Consider the following 18617-nt stretch of genomic DNA (forward strand, 5'->3'; position numbering starts at 1 on the left):
ATGATATCTCATAGTTGTTTTAATTTGCATCTCTCTTAGGGCTAGGGATTTTGAGCATTTCTTCATGTGTTTGTTAGCCATCTGAATGTCGTCTTCAGTGAAGTGCCTGTTCATATCCTGTGCCCATTTTTCTATTGGATTATTTACCTTTATCTTGTTGTGGAGTCCTCAACACTTGTATGACTTTCATCCTTTCTCCAGGTTTATAGGATTTCCAGAGGCAAGCTATTATGGAAGTGGATGCCACTCCTGCTTCCAAGCTTGTTTTAATCGGGGAGCTCCACCAGACACTGTCCCCCAAGGGTAACCATTCTCACATTTGACACATCAGTGTCACAGTGCTTAGCTTCACAGCAGCTACAAGTTACCTCTGTACAGTAAGGGGACAGACCAGGGCTATACAACCTATAAGAATGTTTCACCAAAAACAATTAAAGGCAGACCTGATAACTGTGGATTAGGGTCACCTACCTTTGGCTTGGTAGCATCGCTTTCTGTTCACTAGGCCAACTGATCTCTGTCTATGCTGCTGTTGTTAAGTGCCATCAAGTAATAGGGGACTCATAGTGACCCTATGAATGAAAGACCTGGATACTTGTATAACTTTTGTCCTTTATCCAGGTTCATATTGCTGAAGATAATATAAAAATAGTTATAAAAGTAAACTGACAGAGTACTGCCAGAAGTTCAAGCAGAGTTTTGCTGATGTCAGATGAATTTTAGCAGAAAGCAGAATAACAGAAGGATGTATGTCTGTGTTTGTTGACTATGGAAAGGTGTTTGAGTGTGTATATCACAAAAAAATGTTGATAAGATTGAGAAGAATGGGAATTCAGAACATTTAATTATGCTTATGTGAGACCTAGACCAAGAGTGGTTGTTGAGTAAAGCAAGGGACACTACATGGTTTAAAATAAGGAAAGATGTGCATCAGGGTTGTATCCTCTGTTCATACCTATTCATTCCATATGCAAAGCAAATCATTTGAGAAACTAGATTTTATGAAGAAGAATGTTATGAGGATAAAAGAAAGAGTCATCAAGCACTTGTGTTATACAGATGACACAACCTTCTTTGCCAAAAGTGAGGAGTACTTGAAGCATTTGCTAAATAAGATCAAAAACTAAAGCCTACAATATGGATTGTATCATACTATCAAGGAGACAAAGTTACTCACTTCTGGACCAATAAGTTATACCATGATAGATAGAGTAATGATTGAAATTGTCAGTGATTTCATCTGCTTGGGCCCACAATAAACACTCTTGATAGCACTAGTCAGAAGATCCAGAGATGTATTACACAGGAAAAATACACTGTCCAGAACATCTTAAAATACTGAGGAGCAATGGTGTCAGTATTATGACTGAGTTACACCTGATAAAGTCCACGATCTTTTCATTTGCTTGTTATGCATCTGAGAATTGGACAGATAACTAAGCTGATATAAGAATGGAAAACTGATTTGTGGCGTTGGAGAAGAATACTGAACAAAAAACCAAATAGATTATGTCTTGAAGAAAAGTACAGCCTGAGGGCTGTTTGGAGGCAAGGTTGGTGAAGCTTCATCTTACATATTTTAGGCATATTCCTTGGAGAGTATACTCTTGGGAAAAGAGCATCATGCTTGGAAATATGAGTGGTGAGTATAGCACAGGATAGGACAATGTTTATATCTGTTGTTCATAGAGTCTCTATCAATCATACTAGATAGTAACTAATAACAATGATTCCTTGTTGAACAATGATTCTTTGTTGAGGGGAATAATTTCACCTAGTCCATAGGGAGTTGTGCTGCTAAACCAAATGTAGTCCCTTTATGGTAGTATGACTGCATATCGGATCCAAAGGGGAGAGATGGGAAACCTCCTTTTGTGTAATTTATAATTTTGGAAATCTATTAATAGAGAGTCAACTATGAGTCAGTTCTGACTCAATAGCAATTGGTTTTTACTTTGAAAACTAATATCCCATGAACTTCCAAAAGAACAAACAGATAAGTCTTGGAGAACATTTAGCCAGAGTGCTACAGGGACAAGGATGTAGAAGCTTTGGTTTACATACATAGGTCATGGTGCTAGGAGAGGCTATTGGAAAGAGGCATAATGTTTGGAAAGGCGGAGGATCAATGAAAGAGAGGAAGACTGTCAATGAGATGGCTTAACACGGTAACTGCAGCAATAGAATCATGTGTGTCAGAGATGATGAAAATGGCACAGGTTCATATTGTAATTTATACAGATGCTCTGAGTTGTGCTTGATGGTGCCTAAAGCAACAACTCTAGTTTGAGACTTTAGGGCAACTCTAATGTCAATTTCCTAAATGCCAAAAGCAACCATCCTCCTTTGGATTATAATGAGAACTAGCAATTCTATACATTTCCAAATATTTCAAGGAAGATAAAATAGATCTTAGCTGAGAACCATTGATTTATTTCCACATGAAAATTTTTTTTATTGTTGTTTGTCGTTGTTCTATCTAGTCACCTGCTACTCATAATAACCCAATGTAAAATAACTCTGAACCCTGCCCTGCCTATCTCACTGACTCTGACACACCTATACCTATAACACCAGTTACTGTGTCAATTCATCTCATCTAAGGTCTTCCTCTCCTGTACTGTCCTTCATATTTCCAAGCATGATGCCGTTCTCCAAGGACTGTTTCCTCCTGGTCATAAGCCAAAGTATGTGCAATGGAGCTTCAACATCCTAACCTCCAAAATGAAATTGCATTTCACCTTGTCCGAGACAGACTTTTGCTCTCTTGGCAGTCTATCGTATGTTCAATACTGTTCTCTAACACCACAACTCAAAATCACAGATTCTTCTTCTGTCATCTTTAGTCATTGTCTATATCTCTGATACATAGCAAGTAATTGCAAAATCCATAGTCTGGATCAGGAGCACCTTAGTCCTTAGACTGACATTAGTCTTGAGCACTTTCAAGAGGTCCCTGACAGCAGACTTAACCAATGCAATTCATCTTTTGATTTCTTGACTGCTGGTGCCAACAGTGTTATTGATTGTGGAGCCAAGCAAGCTGAAATTGCTAACAACCACAACCTCTTCTCTATTCTGATGGCAAAGAAGCTGCACTGCAGCCTGAAGGCACACAGTCCCAAGGCCACCAAACTGCTCTGTGGGAGATGGATGAGTAATCTGCCCCATACAATTAACTGCCTCTGAAAACTCACTGGAAGGTTACTGTGGGTTGGTTCCGACTCTTTGGCGCAGTGGTGAGAACCCTTGTCTTCTTGATGTAGAGCTTCAATCCTTATTGAATACTTATAGTCCTTGACCTTCTGCAGCAAAAGCTTCAAGTCCTCATTACTTTCAGCAAGCAAGGTTGTGTCATCTGCATAATGCAGGTTATTGATTAGTCTTCCTCCAATCCTGAAGCTACATCCTTCCTCATAATGTCCAGCCTCCCCAGTCATCTGTCCTATATACAGATTGAAAAGATATGGAGACAGAACACATCCCAGACTCACTACTTTCTCATTTTTGAAACCTGCAATGTTTCCTGACTATGTTCTGAAGACTGCTACCTGGTCCAAGTATAGATTTCTCATGAGCATAATCAAGTGTTCCAGGATTTCTACTCTTCTCAAGGTTTGCTGCAATTTGTTGTGATCCCTACAGTCAAATGTCTTTGCATCATCATTCAATGACTCACAGATAAGACATTCCTCTAGTACTCTTTTTTTCAGCCAAGATTTATATGACATTGGCATTAATGTCCCTCATGACGCAGACTTTTCTAAACCAACTTGTATTTCTGGTAGTTCTTTGTTGATGTACTGTTCCAGTCATATTTGTCTAATCTTCAGCAGGATTTTGCTTGGGTGTGATATTGTTGACATTGTTCAATAATTTCTACATTCTTTCAGGTCATCTTTTTTTGGAATGGGAATAAACATGAATCTCTTCCAGTAAGTTGGCCAGATAGTTGTCCTTCACCTTTCTTGGCATAACCTAGTGATCATGTCAGGGCAGCATCTGTTCATTGAAATATGTCAATTGGTAGTCCATCAATTCCTGCTTCTTGATCATATATTGCTTCATTAAATTCTTCATGTCAGACAGTTATTTTTGGTACCATGACTCTCTATACTTCTTCCATCTTCATTTTATGTTTCCTGGATCATTTATGTTTGTAGCATCTTTAAATATTGCAACTCAAGGCTTGATTTTGTTCTTCAGTCATTTCAACATAAGGGTTTGGCTCATTTGTTTTTCTGACTCAGGCTCTTTGCATATTTCATTATAATTCTTTGCTTTGTCTTTTCAAGCTGTTCTTTGAAATCTTCTCTTCAACTCCTTGATTTCCTGCTTTCTTCCCTTTGCTCTAGCTTCTCAATATTCAGAATCTCTTCTGACATCCACCCTGGTCTTCTCTTCATCCTCTTTCTTTGTAATAAACTTTTGCATTCTTTGTGAATGATATTCTTTATATTCTCCCACAGCTCATCTGATCATTGCTCATTAGTGTTCAAGGCCTCAAACCTGTTCCTGGGATGGTTTTTAAACTAGTATGGGATAAACTCAAGGTCAAATTTTAATTCTTGTGGATTTAATTTTCATTAGCTTTAGTTTGAACTTGCATATGAGTATTACTTGATGAAAATCTAATTATTCTTACACTGCTGAAAGACTTTTCATTCCCTATTTCAAGGTGTAGAAATGTTTTTCATTGCCTTATCACAGATAACATAAAAGCAAAGTCTTAAAACAAAATAAGAGACTACTTCAGATGCACATAGGCGTGATGCATGCAAATAGTTGTCAGTCAAGAATTTCAATAGAAATGTTTTTATTGAACGTGCTATATTATCTACGTGTTCAAATTATATATTGTTCTTGGTGCAGCTAAACAAGATACTTTATAGCTATCTCTATGGAAGCATTTTAATGACAAAGCCTCAAATTAAAAATTTTAAGAAATAAATGTAAATATATCTTCAGGATGCTTTTGTGTCATCACCAATAAGTCTATCAGAAAGTATTAATGATTTACCATTGAGATCATAACCTCTAACTTTGGCCTATATAATTAGAATCATATCCCTTCCCACTATCCAAAGCTTTCTTCTTCCCTGTATCTGAGACCCCTTTAAATATACTGGACATGTGAGAAATTGTACTTACATATCCCAGAAAATAAGACAATATTGTATTAAACATTATTAGATATGTATTGTCATTACTAAGAAAACAAAACACATTCAAGAAATCACAATTTGGATATTTTTAGATTGTGTTGGGTATTCCATTGATTCCAATCATAAGTCACGGTCTAGGACAGGACTTGGCACATACCATTTGTCTAATAAGTATTTATTTAATAAATCAGTAAAAATGGTCACAGCAAAAATTCAAAACAAAGGCAATTATAACAAACAAAGTTTATTGGTTAATCCATAAACATGTTTTTAAATATATATACCAAATTACTCCCTTGGGCTAACGAAGTGATGCTTTCCTGGGAGAATGCCCAACTAACCAGCACAGCTCTTGCAGCGCTGAAGACCATTCTCGTTGCAAGCCGTGCACTTCAGGGCTTTGAAAGAGTCTGTAAAGCAGTTTCGAAACACTGACATCTTGCTCCCATGGCACACAGAGCATGGAAGAAAGCCAAAACCTCCACAGGAGGGACACTCGTGTGGATGCTGCACTCTCTGTGTGGGTGAGTGGAAAAAAGATAGAAAATGTGTTAGCATGAACAGCTCAATCAGCATTCCTGTCTTCCTGTATTTTGAGCAGCTGCAAAACAGTACAGGCATAATATGGCAATTGGCTTAAACTCTCTAATGCTTCAAGTACATTGTATAAACTCAGGGGAAAAGAATAGCTGGAGATTGCTTCATTGATCCATGGGTCATTGTTATCAACATATGTCTTATCTAGAGAACATGATTTTAAAGAGTGGTAAATTTTCAATTGAAGATACACATTTTAAGAGTTTCATACAAACCAAGTAGTTCAAGATTTGTTCTTATGTATTAACAAAGTATTTTAACTTTCTCTTTATATTTCTGAACATTTTTACATCTTTTTTATAGGCTACTATATTGCTGAGAATAAGTTTGGAAAATCATAACACTAAAAGTAGAAGTTTAGAGGAGCCACTATCACTATAAGTTTTATACTATGCTTTTGAATAATGCTTTATTATTTCTTTTAAGTTGTTTTACATATATTACCTCATCCAGATATACGTACAACACACTCTATTGAAAAGATAAATTAAGACTCATTATCTTATTATTTTCTGTTCAAGAAAGCATCATTATCTATTATTTTCTGTTTAAGGAAACAGGCATAAGACTCTTGAGACATTTGTCTAAGTCTATGAAATTTAGCTCAGTAACTCAGCTTTTCTACCTCAAGCAAAAAGAAAAAAAAACCCACTGACAGTAGAATAAAAATAACTATATCATGTTTTGAAGATAGTATTTTTTTGAAAATTATTTACATGCACTTTTGTCTGCATTTTTGTCCATTGAACCTTTGCCAGCACTACATTAGTACCATCCTTAGCTGTTTTTGGTAGTTTGTGACAGGATAGATTAGGAGTTGTTACAGAACAAATATGAAGATAAGAGAAGTAAATAAATATTAAGCCTCAGATGTGAAAAATAAGGATTCACAGTAGTATTTTAAAGTCAAATTTGTGAAGCAAAGTTTTGGTATACTTGAGTTGGAAAATGTATACACACACATTCTCACACCAGCCCAAGAAATACACAGAAAATAGACAAAGATATTTATATATGTAAAAAGCTCTTCATTGGAGATTCACAAAGATATATTAAAATGTCCATAAAATAAATTTTTAAAAAACCCTTTATTTGAGTTATATAATTTTCCAAGCACTTGTTAGTTGTCATTTCATAGTGACTCCATGGAATCACTTCTTTTCTGTCACCAAGCCCATGCTTTCCAACTATTGATCCTTCTTCCTTGTTCTCGACTTTTGCATTCCAGTCATTCATTATTATAAATGCACTTTGGTTGCATGTCTGGTTGATTTCTGATTCTAAAAGTTGGTAAAAGTCCTGTATTTCTTCCTTTTTTGGCTTTTGTTGTTGGTGTATACATTTGAATGAAGATGGAATTAAAAGATCTTTCATGTATGTCTATGGATATCATCCTGTCTCTAACAACATTGTATTTCGAGATGGATCTAGATATGTTCTTTTTAACTATAGATGTGACCTGATTTTTCTCCATTTTTTTATTTTCAGCATAGTAGATTATTTGATTATTACAATCAAAATATCCCATGTCGATCCATTTCATTTGACCAATATCTAGTATTATCAATATTTATGTGTTCCATTTCTTCCTTAGCAATCCCCAATTTTCCTGCATTCATACTTCTTACATTTCAAGTTCCAATCACTAGTATCTGTTTGTAACTGTTCCTCCTCCTTGATGATTCTCAATATGCAGATTCGGCCTCTTGTGCCATATCTGCTAGGCTAATCTAAATGTGCTGTATTGTATATTGGGTTTTCAAAGGTGTTATTTTGAACATGGATGGTCAATCCTTCTCCTTAGTCTGTCTTAATTTGGATGCTCAGCTTTAGAGAAACATTTGAAAGACAATTATTTTACTCAAGGGAGTGGATGAGATAACTTTGTCCACTGCATAATTAACATAACAGATATTGCTCCCACCTCGCCCCCCTTTGGCATTATACTTGTGTTCGCATGTCCCACCCATCCTGCCAGTATCCAGCTCAATTCTCTCTCCTAGCCTCTCCTGCACTTCTCATCCCATGGACTTGGTGAAAGAAATGCATCTACACTAACAGAATACGCCATCCCCTTTTCCTTATGACTCAGGGTGAAGTCTCTCTCAGGGAGGAGTGATAGGGAATGGCAAAGGACACACTGACAAAGAAGATCAATCAGAACTGGCTTTGACAAGCACTGTGGCATTTGGACAAGAACAAACTGGCAGGAGGGTAGAGAGAATAGTGCAACAATGAATGAATGGAAACCCAAAATCTCTGTAAATGTTTATGAAAATTAATAAAATATAATTATAGAAAAAAAAAGAAATGCAGCTACAGATAGAATAACAGAATTCTGTATAACCAATGATTGGTTTATTGATTGTATTGCAAATACCTTTCACAAGAGACAAAAAACAGTGGGATTTACCTAATGGTCTACACAGGAATCAGATGGACTACATCTGTGGAAAAATTCATTGGAGAAGCTAAATATCAGCTGTGAAAACTAGGTCAGGCTCTGATTGTGGAATAGATCATCAACTACTCATATACAAATAGGATTTTGAAACTCCATCTCACATACTTGGGGTATGTGACCAGGAGAATCCTTAGAGACATCATGCTTGGAAGGGTGGAGAGGAACACCTTGGATGAGATGGATTGATATAGTAACTAGGTAATGGAGGTAAATGTATCAGAGTCAGTGACAATGGCTCTGGATAGGACAGCTTCAGGGCTACTGTACGTAGATAGGGTCATTATGAGTCAAAGGCAACTTGACAGCACATAACAACAACAAAGAAAATAAAATTAACAAGACCCAAAGTTTTACTTTGAGTCTATCCCATATGAATTTAAAAACCATTTCAGGAATAGATTGAGGACTTGAATACTCATGAGTGAAGACTAGATGAGCTATGGGAGAATATCAACAGTTTCATCCATGAAGAATGAAAAAAATCATTACAAACACAGAGGAAGAAAAAAAGACTAAGATGTGTGTGAGAACAGGCTCTGATTGTTGCACTTAAATACCAAAAAGCCAAAACTTAGGGAAAAATTCAAGAAGTTCAGGAGCTGAATAGATTTCAAAGAGCAGCTTGGGAAGACAAAGCAAAGCATCATAATGAAATGTGCAAAGAATTTGAGTCAGAAAATCAAAAGGGACAAACTCACTCAGCCTTTCTTAAGCTGAAGGATTTGAAGGACAAATTTATGCCTTCAGTTACAATACTTAAGGATGCTATAGGCAGAATGTTTAATAATCCAGGAAACATCAAAAGAAGATGGAAAGAGCATACAGAGCCACTGTACCAAAAAGAATTGGGTGACACAGAAGAATTTCATGAACTAGCATATGATCAAGAGGCAATGATGATGAAGGAGAAAATTCAAGCTGCTCTGAAGAAATTGGCAAAAAAATAAGGCCCCTAGAATTGATGTAACACCAATTGACATATTTCAACAAACATATGAAGCCCTGGACATGCTCACTAGTTTCTTCCAAGAAATTTGGAGCACAATCACTTGGTTAACTGACTGGAAGTGATCCATATTTATTCCCATTCCAAAAAAGTGATCAGACAGAGTGGAAATTTTCAAATAATAACACTAATATCACACACAAACAAGATCTTGAAGAAGATTATACAAAAATGACCAGAACAGTATGTCTACAAAGAGCTGTCACATGCAAGCAGGGTTTAGAAGAAGCTGTGACACTAGGAACATTGTAGCCAATGTGAGAAGAATTTTAGCTGAAAGCAGAGAGTACCAGAACAATGTCTGTGTTTCATTAACAGTGTAAAATCATTTGACTGTGTGAATCGCAACAAATTATGGCTAACCTTGAACAGAGTGGGAATTCCAGAACACTTAATTGTGCTTATGTGAAGCCTATACTTTGACCAGTCATCAGAACAGTACAAGGAAACATTGCATGGTTTAAAATCAGAAAAAATGTACTCCAGGGGTGCATTCAATATCCAGACCTTTTCAATTTATAGGTGAAACAGATCATTCAGAAGGCTGAACTTTATGAGATGAAATGTGGCATCAGGATTAGAGGAATACTCAACAGCATGCGCTATTATGCACATCCAAAAATCTCTCCAACAGGGTAAAAAGGGAAGCCACAGATTGGAGGGAAAATTTGGTAATGACATGTTTGACAAGGGACTTATATGTAGAATTTATAAAATACTCGATCACCACAACAAGATAAAAGTAAATAAAAAAGTTGAAAAATGGGCACAGGATATGAACAGACACTTCACCAAAGAAGACATTCAGATGACCAACAAATACGTGAAGAAATGTTCAAAAGCCCTAGCTCTAAGAGAGATGCAAATCAAAACAACTATGAGATATCATCTCACACCAGTAAGAATAACAAAATTTAACAGAACAGCAAACATCAAATGCTGGCGAGGTTGTAGAGAAACTGGAACACTTATTCACTGTTGGTGGGAGTGTAAAATGATGCAACCACTATGAAAGGCTGTATGGAGCTTTCTCAAAAAATTGGAAATAGAAAAAATATTTGACCCAGCAATTCCACTACTGGTAATATACCCTAAAGAAACCATAACCACCACCCAAACAGATATATGCACACCCATGTTTATCATGGCTTTGTTTGCAATAGCAAAGAGCTAGAAACAACCCAAGTGCCCAACAACAAATGAATGGATAGAGAAACTCTGGTATATTCACACAATGAAATACTATGCAGCATTGAAAGATAAGCAACTCATGAAATATGCAAAATTGATGACTCTGGAGGACACTATGCTGAGTAAAATATCTCAGTCACAAAAGGACATATATTGCATAGGGCCACTATTGTAAAATGGGGCTGACATCAGGGTTGAGGTAAGACAAAAAAGGAGGGGAGGAATGATGTATATTGCATTAAAACAGATGAGTGAAAGAACTGTTTAAAAGGAACATATGAATAGGTATTCTTGTCATTACAAAAGTCCAGAGGTAAGGCTTTGTAGTGGAGTGGACTTAAGGGAAGGGAGTACATAGCAATGAAAGAGTTTTTCTTTTTCTTTTCAAGGAAAAGAGTGAATTTGGGGAGGGTGTGGGGAGGAAGAAAAGTGCAACAATGAATGACTGGAAACCCTAAGTCTCTGTAAACTTTCATTAAAACCAATTAAAAAAAAAAACCAAAACACCAAAAACAAACCAACATGCGCTATACAGATGACACAACCTTGCTTGCTGAAACTAAGGATGACCTGAAGTATTTGCTACAAAATGTCAAGGACTGTAGTCTACAATATGGATTAAACCTCAACATTAGGGAAACAAAGATTCTTACCACTGGGCCAACTGGCAGCATCATGATAGATGAAGAAGAGATTGATATTGTTAGCTGCTTCAGCTTGTTTGGCCCCACAATTAACAGTCTTGGTACCAGTACCCAGGAAATAAAAAATGAATTGCACTGGGAAAGTCAGCTGTCAGGGACCACTCCAGAGTACTGAGGAGCAATATCAGTCTAGAGACAGAGACTAACGTGTGGTTGATCCAGTCCATGGTCTCTACAATTACTTACTATGTGTCAGAGAGCTGAACAATGGATTAGGATAATAAAAGAAGAATTGATGCCCTTAAGTTATGGTACTAAAGAAGAATACTGAACATACTGTGGACTGCCAAGAGGACAAAATATCTGTCATGGAGAGAGTGAAACTGAGCTGCCCCTTGGATGCAAAGCTTTGAAGCTTTGTATTATATACTATGGGCACGTGGCGAAGAGGGAGCAGTCCTTGGAGGAGGACAACATGCTTGGAAAGTTGGAGGGACAGCAAAGGAGAGGAAGATCCGAGATGAGATAAATTGACATCGTAACTGGAGTAATAGGGTAGATGTGTCAGAGCCTGTGAGATTTGCTTAGGATAGAGAAGAGTTCAGAGCTATTTATATAAGGTCGCAATGAATCATAAGTGACTCTACAGCACATAACAATAACAAAAACACATGAACTCACCAGCACATGAGCTATGAAATTATTTTCCTAAGAATAATCAAAACTCTCTCAATAAGTATATCAAGCAGACTTTGGAATGCAAAGATAAGAAACAACCTTGTTTTATATAAAATTCAGATGGCTTCGTGATAAGCTTTGTTGTCAACAAAAAAGCACTCTGTGTGAATCCATCAGCTGCTCCATTGGAGAAAAATGGACATCTCCACCTATGAGATTTCAGACTCTGAAGATCTACTGGAGTGTTAGCTTTGAGTTAATTCCTACTCCATTGTATATAACAACAACAAATAGGGCAAAATGGGATCTCTAATGTCATAATCTGAGGGAAGTTACACTGCTAATCCAAAGGCCACACCTCTGTATTACTTTGAATTCACTAGCAGCTCCACAACAGAAAGATGGGCAATTTCCTTCTATGTAATTACAGCGACTTGAACTCATTACAGAATCTTAAATGAGTTAAAAGAAAAGAAAAAAAAAGAAAAACAAAAAAACACACCCCTAAGAAAAAGCTAAAAACCAATAAACAAACAAAAATTAAGTCTTCAAGCCTAGCAAGACACACAGTGACCCTATATGACAGAATAGAATAGCCCCAGAGGTTTTTCAAACAAAATTCTAATGAGCGTAAACCACTCAATCTTGATCTTGCTAAGCAACGGATGGATTCAAATGATTACTACCCTTTAAGGTAGCCAATAACTCAACCACAGCACCTCAGAGCTTCCTTGATCAACATAATTTTTAAAATGAAACCAAAAAGGTGTAGGCAATTTTTCAGATTGAAGGGGACCTTGTGACAAATAGAAGCTGAAATCTCTCCTACAGAGCAAAATCCAGAGTTTTTTTGTTTTTCCTTTGTTCTAGTCACTAGGAGTTATAGTTGACTCAGTAGCATATAACAACAAGAGTGCTATTAGACTGTGTGGATCATGACAAAGTAGGGATAGCATTCAGAAGAATGGAAATCCCAGAATACTTAATTGCACTCAGGCCAAACCTATATGTATAGACCCCATAAGAGTTGTCTGAATAGAACAAGGGAATACTGTATGGTTTAAAAGCAGGAAAAGTATTCATCAAAGTTGTATTATTTCTCCATATCCATTCAATCTATATTCTGGGCAAATAGTATAAGAAGTTGGACCCATGAAGAAGAATGCAACATCAAGATTAGAGGAAGACTTGACTCATAGGCAACCTGGTTTATACAGATAACACAATTCTACTTGCAGAAAGTGAAAACTGAAGCACTTGCTGTAGAAGATTACAAGTATAATTTTCAATATGGATCATGTCTCAACACTAAGAAAACAAAAATTCTTGCCAGTTAACCAACAAACAACATCATGATAGATGGAGAAAAGAGTTAAGTTGTCAATATTTTGTTTTACTTGGATCCACAATCAACACCCATGGTAACAGCAATCAAAAATATAAAAAGATGTATAGCATTGGACAAATCTGCTATTAAGTATTTCTTTAAAACACTAAAAAGCAAAAGTATTAGTTTAAAGACTAGGATACATCTGATACAAACCATTGTATTTTCAATTGTGTACTATATATCTGAAAGTGGAACAATGAATAAAGAAGATCAAAGAAGAGTTGATGTCTTTAAATTGAGCTTTAAAAGAAGGACATCGAGCATACCATGGACAGTCAGAAGAACAAACAAACCTGTATTAGAAGAAGTACAACCAGAATATGTTCTCTAGAGGCAAGGATGATGAAACTTCCTCTTACATACTCTGAGCAGGATGAACCGCAATGCAATGAATTGACAAAGTGACTGCAACAATGGTTTGAGCATGACAGAGATTACAAAGAAAGCACAGATTAGGAAAATATTTAGATTTGCTGTTTCTAGAGCTACTATGAGTTGTAGTCAATTCAATTGTAGTCAATGCTTAGCAACACTCACAACACAGTGCTTTTCAAATTCATTTGCACTATTTAAAAATAGATTTTTAAGATAATGATGAAGAAAGTTTAACAGGCATTTCAAAGGGAGCTCAAAATGACAAAGCAAAATGTTGTAATAAAATGTGTATAGACCTCTAGATAGAAAACAAAGAAAAAAGAACATTCTCAGCATTTCCCCAACGGAAAGGACTGAGGTAAGAAGTCAAGCCTTAAGTTGCTATACTGAAGGATTCTATTAGCAAAATATGGGATAACAAAGGAAGCCTCAAAAGAAGATGGAAGTAATACACAAAGTACCTCTAAAGAAAAGAATTGATCAATTCTGAAATATTTCAGAGAATAACATACTATCAATAATCAGTGATACCTAGCTTCCCTAAACCACTGACAAATAATAATAAGGGTCACAGAATTGATGAAATACTATTCAATGTATTTCAACAGATGCAGACCTAGATGTGCTCACTTATCCATGTCGAAAGAGTTGGAATATAGTTATCTGAAAAATAGACTTGAAAAGATCAAGAATTGTATGAATCCCCCCCCATAAAAAAGAGATAAGTTAAAAGAATGTGGAAAACAATATCATTAATATTATACACAAATGTAATCCTGATGATAATTATTTAAAAATGTCTGAGCAATAACATATCCACAGGAAACTGCCAGAAATTCAAGCTGGTTTTAGAGGAATCTGTGGATAAAGTATTGCTGCTCTCAGATGTATGTTGGCTAATATCAAATACCAGAAATAGGTCTATTTGTGTTTTATTGGCTATATAAAAGCATTTAACTCTGTGGATTACAGTAGTCAATAATTTGATTGTATTTGGATTCATAATCAACACTGATGGAAACAATAGTTAAGAGATAAAATTATATTCCATGTTGGGCAAATTCTGCTGTCAAAGATCTTAAAATATTAAAGAGCAAGGGTTTTAAAGACTAATGTGCTCCTGACCCAAACTATAGAATTTTCAATTATTTCATACATGTGTGAAAGTTAATAAGTTAATAAGGAAGACTAAATAAAAATCAATGTCTTTGAATTACAGTATTGATGATGTAAATGGAATATATCATTAGTAATCGAATGAAGAAATCATTTTGGGAGAAGTACTCTGTGTGGGTGAATATGATGAGTTTTGTTTCATATACTTGCGTCACCTTGTCAGGAGGAGCCATTCACTAGAAAGAAGATACCAGGTTTAAAAAACTGGAAAGTCAGCAAAGGAAAATAAGGCCCTCAGTGAGATGGAATGAAATAATGACTTCGTTAAGAGGATTAAGCACAGTAGAGATTCCAATGAACATGTTGGATCAGGCAGGTTTTCATTATAATGTATGAGTAAGAGTCTGAACAAAGGATCCTGATAACAACTTAATAACATATGGAATTCATGAATGCACTATGTTTAAAATAATAAATAACTCTACTAAACTACTAAAACAAAGTAGCAATTGAGGTGGGAATGGATCTTTCTAAACTCTCCCAATGCTCCACAAATCTCAAGGGATAGCACATTTTTACTTCATCAAGCACAATCTGCATCATTTATTCTGTTTAAGTCATTCAATAAAGAGTAACTTGATAAAAGTGATCTACAAGGAACACTTTTATTATGCTGGCCTTTGGTACCTACTTAGAGGAATCCCTAAAAGAAGGAATAATTAGTGCCTAAATAGATTCTCTGAGTTAAAAATCTCACTATCTACTAGTCAGGTATAACATTAGGATAAGACAGAAAAAGAGCTAAGAAACCTCCAAATGACTTGGTAATTGTTCCAAACTAGCTGTTGATGAACAACTATTAATAATAGTCATAATTATTCATAAGAAAACAGACCTGAACTTTCAATAAAAAAGTTGATAAATGAACATTACAATCAAAAACTAAAGGACTCAAAAGTGGACCTTTGGTTGCCTGATAACCATGAAAGGGAAAACTTATGTAGATAGACTGATTATAGCATATAGTAAAGGTAGTAGATTTAAAGAAAACTCCTTATCAGGATTTTGGTTCAGTAAAGGTAGTTTCTCGCACAAGAATTAAAGAAAGAAAAAAATGACAAATCTCCTTTTATTTCATCTTTTTTCTACTGATAAATTTTTGTAGGACAACTAACAACAACATATGCCCTGCAGGTGAAATCTACTTATGGAGTTCATTTTTCAGAACCATGTAAGTCAGTGCGCATACAGCACTGAACTAGACATGTTCTTGTCCTTTTCACTGTAGCTTTCAACCATGTCATTGATTTGGAATGCACAATCCTCAAGTAACTAATAAAGAATAAAGAAGACATGGGAACAAAGATAGTGTGACTCATTATCAGGAGGATTTTCTTTATAATACAAATTCAAATATTGGACATAAAAGAGTTTATTCCCAAATAGAAATGAAATAAGAAGAGCTTAGTGTCTTCATGAAGGTCAAGAAATAAATGCATTTATTATTTTTAACTTTAAAGCACCTAAACTTATTATGGATTCTGGTGATGTAGTTGCTAGGAAGTTGTACTGATAACTCTGGCAGTATGAATCCATGGAATAAAGATGGAAAAAATCTTCTCATTTAATTTACAACCTCAGCAACCCAATGGATGGTAAACTATGGGTTTGTTTCAATTTAAAAGCCATGAATTTGAGTTTGAGTTTTAGCTCTATTTCATTACAGCTTAAAAGCTTAAAGATTCCCTCACAAGGGGATGTCAGAGAAAATGAGGATGACATTCAATAGGAAAATGTTCAGATCTTTTGTTCATAGGGTTGTTATGAGCCCTACTCAACTCCATGGACCTTAACAACAACTCAAGCATTTCATTTAAGTCTCTGTGATCACACACTTTATCATTCAAATTATATATCAAGCAAAATTTTTAATAACACAGGAAGCGTCAAAGGACAAGGTACAATGGTGATTTATTTTATAAAACATAATATGTAAGAATGATTGTATGAAACATAATGTGAATGAAGAATGAAGAATAGTGTTAAACATAAAGTATACAACTTTGTCAGCAAACCAATTTTAAAAAATAATATAATTTTTTTTAAAAAAGAGGATGATAGAGGACATTCCAAAGAGGAAGGCAAAATTTAAGAGAGGGGGCTGTAATCAGATGAGAGACTCATTTCCACAGCTCACATGTTTAAGTGCTGGGAAATGAGCTGCCTACAAGTCCCCTGGAAAGAAACTGCTTTTGTTGAGGAAACTAGTTGTACCACTCTACAGACACAAGAGGACAGCAGAGTTCAGGAGAGGGTGACTTCAATCATGTGAGAGACTCAATCCCAGAGTCAGCACAAACTCTGCAAGTTAGGACCCTGGGCTGACATGGGAACACTCCACAGACCAAAGAGGATAAGAGACTCTGGGAAAGAGGGATACATTAGAGTAAGATTTCTGCAGGCTGCAGTGCAAACCAGAAAGGACCCGAAGGCCTTTAGGATAGGCAAACTTTCCCACTCCACAGGCCCCAAAAGGACTTCCAATACAGTGAATTGTCCAGCCTTAAAGATTTAACACTTTAAGCATACAACAAATCAATAATATCACAAAGTTAAATAGCCATCAGAAATCTATGCAGATGCAATATAGTCTAACACCAAGAAAAACTTCACATAAAGTCAAGAAAGCAACAGGCAGCTTCAAACATTGTTGGTGGGGGCGGGGAACTTGATATTGCAGACATAATGAATATCCCAGAGTTGGGGAGGCAGGAGAAATATACTGGCACAGAATCATATGAACAGCTACAGAAGAAGACACACATGATGGAAGAAAGAATATTTGTTATTGTTAGGTGCCATTGAGTTGAATATTACTCATAGTGACCTTACGAACAGATCTAAAACCTGTACCACCCTCACACTGTCTTACACTCTACCACCCTCACACTGTCTTACACTCTAGAGCTCATCACAGCAGTCACTGTGTCAATACATCTAAAGTCTTCCTCTCCTTTGCCAACCGTCCTTCTTTCCAAACACCAGGTGAATATTTTTGCCAATTTTTCAATCTGAAATTGACCAAACTTGCAGTTAAGATGCGTAATGATAATGGGTGACTAGGATGCAAAAGATGGAAATAATAATAAAGGAATCAATGAGTCCGAAAGTAAGGACTTGGTGATAGAAGTGGGGCTGGGAATAGAATGATCAAATTCTGTACCTTCAATGATTTATTCATTGCAAATACCTTTAAAAAAATACAAACATTGATCTTACACATGAATTTCACCTAATAGATTACACAGAAATCAGACTGACTACACCTGTGGAAGGAACAGTTGGAGAGACTCAAAACCAGACCTCAAAAAATACCAGCAGCTCTAAACCGGAATAGATGATGACTGTGGAGCAGAGGGCGAGCCTGATGCCGGAGACCCCAAGAGAGAGATGAGGTCCTGTTCCAGTCCAGCCTGCCTGCCTGCCTGCCTGTCCTCCCTTGACTCTGCCAGTCACTCTATCTGCTTTCCTGCAGCCTCTGCCCTCGCGGCACCTGAATGCCCACCAAGGCCCTGGGAAGAAAGAGGTCCAGGTGTCCCAGTACCGTCACCTCAGATAACAACAAAGAGGCATCTTTCAAAGGTACACAGGGAAAACCGGCGGGAAGAGGCGCTTGGGGACAGGGACAGAAAGGAAACCATAATCTACACAGTTCTACAGGACATGTCACCTTCCCTTGGAGACAGCACAACTAAACTTAAGAGACACTGGTTAAAAGAAAAAAAAAAATCAGCTGTCGACATGTTTGGAATCACGGAAGCCAAGAAAGCTTAAGATACAAGCTGTCAGACCATGGGTTTTACAATGGAAGATATTTTTTCTGAAAGGACTTGGCAAATGTGAAGGGTTATCCTGGTGGAGGGTGGAGCTGGGAAGTAAGTGGGTCAAGGCACTGGGCTAAGGGTGGGGTCAACACTGTAACTAATGCTTA

At 36.4% G+C, this 18617-nt stretch overlaps 1 protein-coding gene across 1 annotated transcript in view; it reads right to left on the reverse strand.

Moving 5' to 3' along the window:
• Positions 1–5393: 5393 nt before the first annotated feature.
• The window catches only part of GRXCR1 (glutaredoxin, cysteine rich 1), a 180587-nt gene continuing 167363 nt past the window's right edge, over positions 5394–18617 (reverse strand). Inside the window, exon 4 of the mRNA XM_006898175.1 lies at positions 5394–5681. Coding sequence (XP_006898237.1) covers positions 5502–5681 — 180 coding nt within the window. The 3' untranslated portion in view covers positions 5394–5501. The remainder of the gene's footprint in view (positions 5682–18617) is intronic.

Source organism: Elephantulus edwardii, unplaced genomic scaffold (assembly GCF_000299155.1).
Source record: "Elephantulus edwardii isolate Elephantulus edwardi_28Jun2011 unplaced genomic scaffold, EleEdw1.0 scaffold00222, whole genome shotgun sequence".
Taxonomy (NCBI): Eukaryota; Metazoa; Chordata; class Mammalia; order Macroscelidea; family Macroscelididae; genus Elephantulus; species Elephantulus edwardii.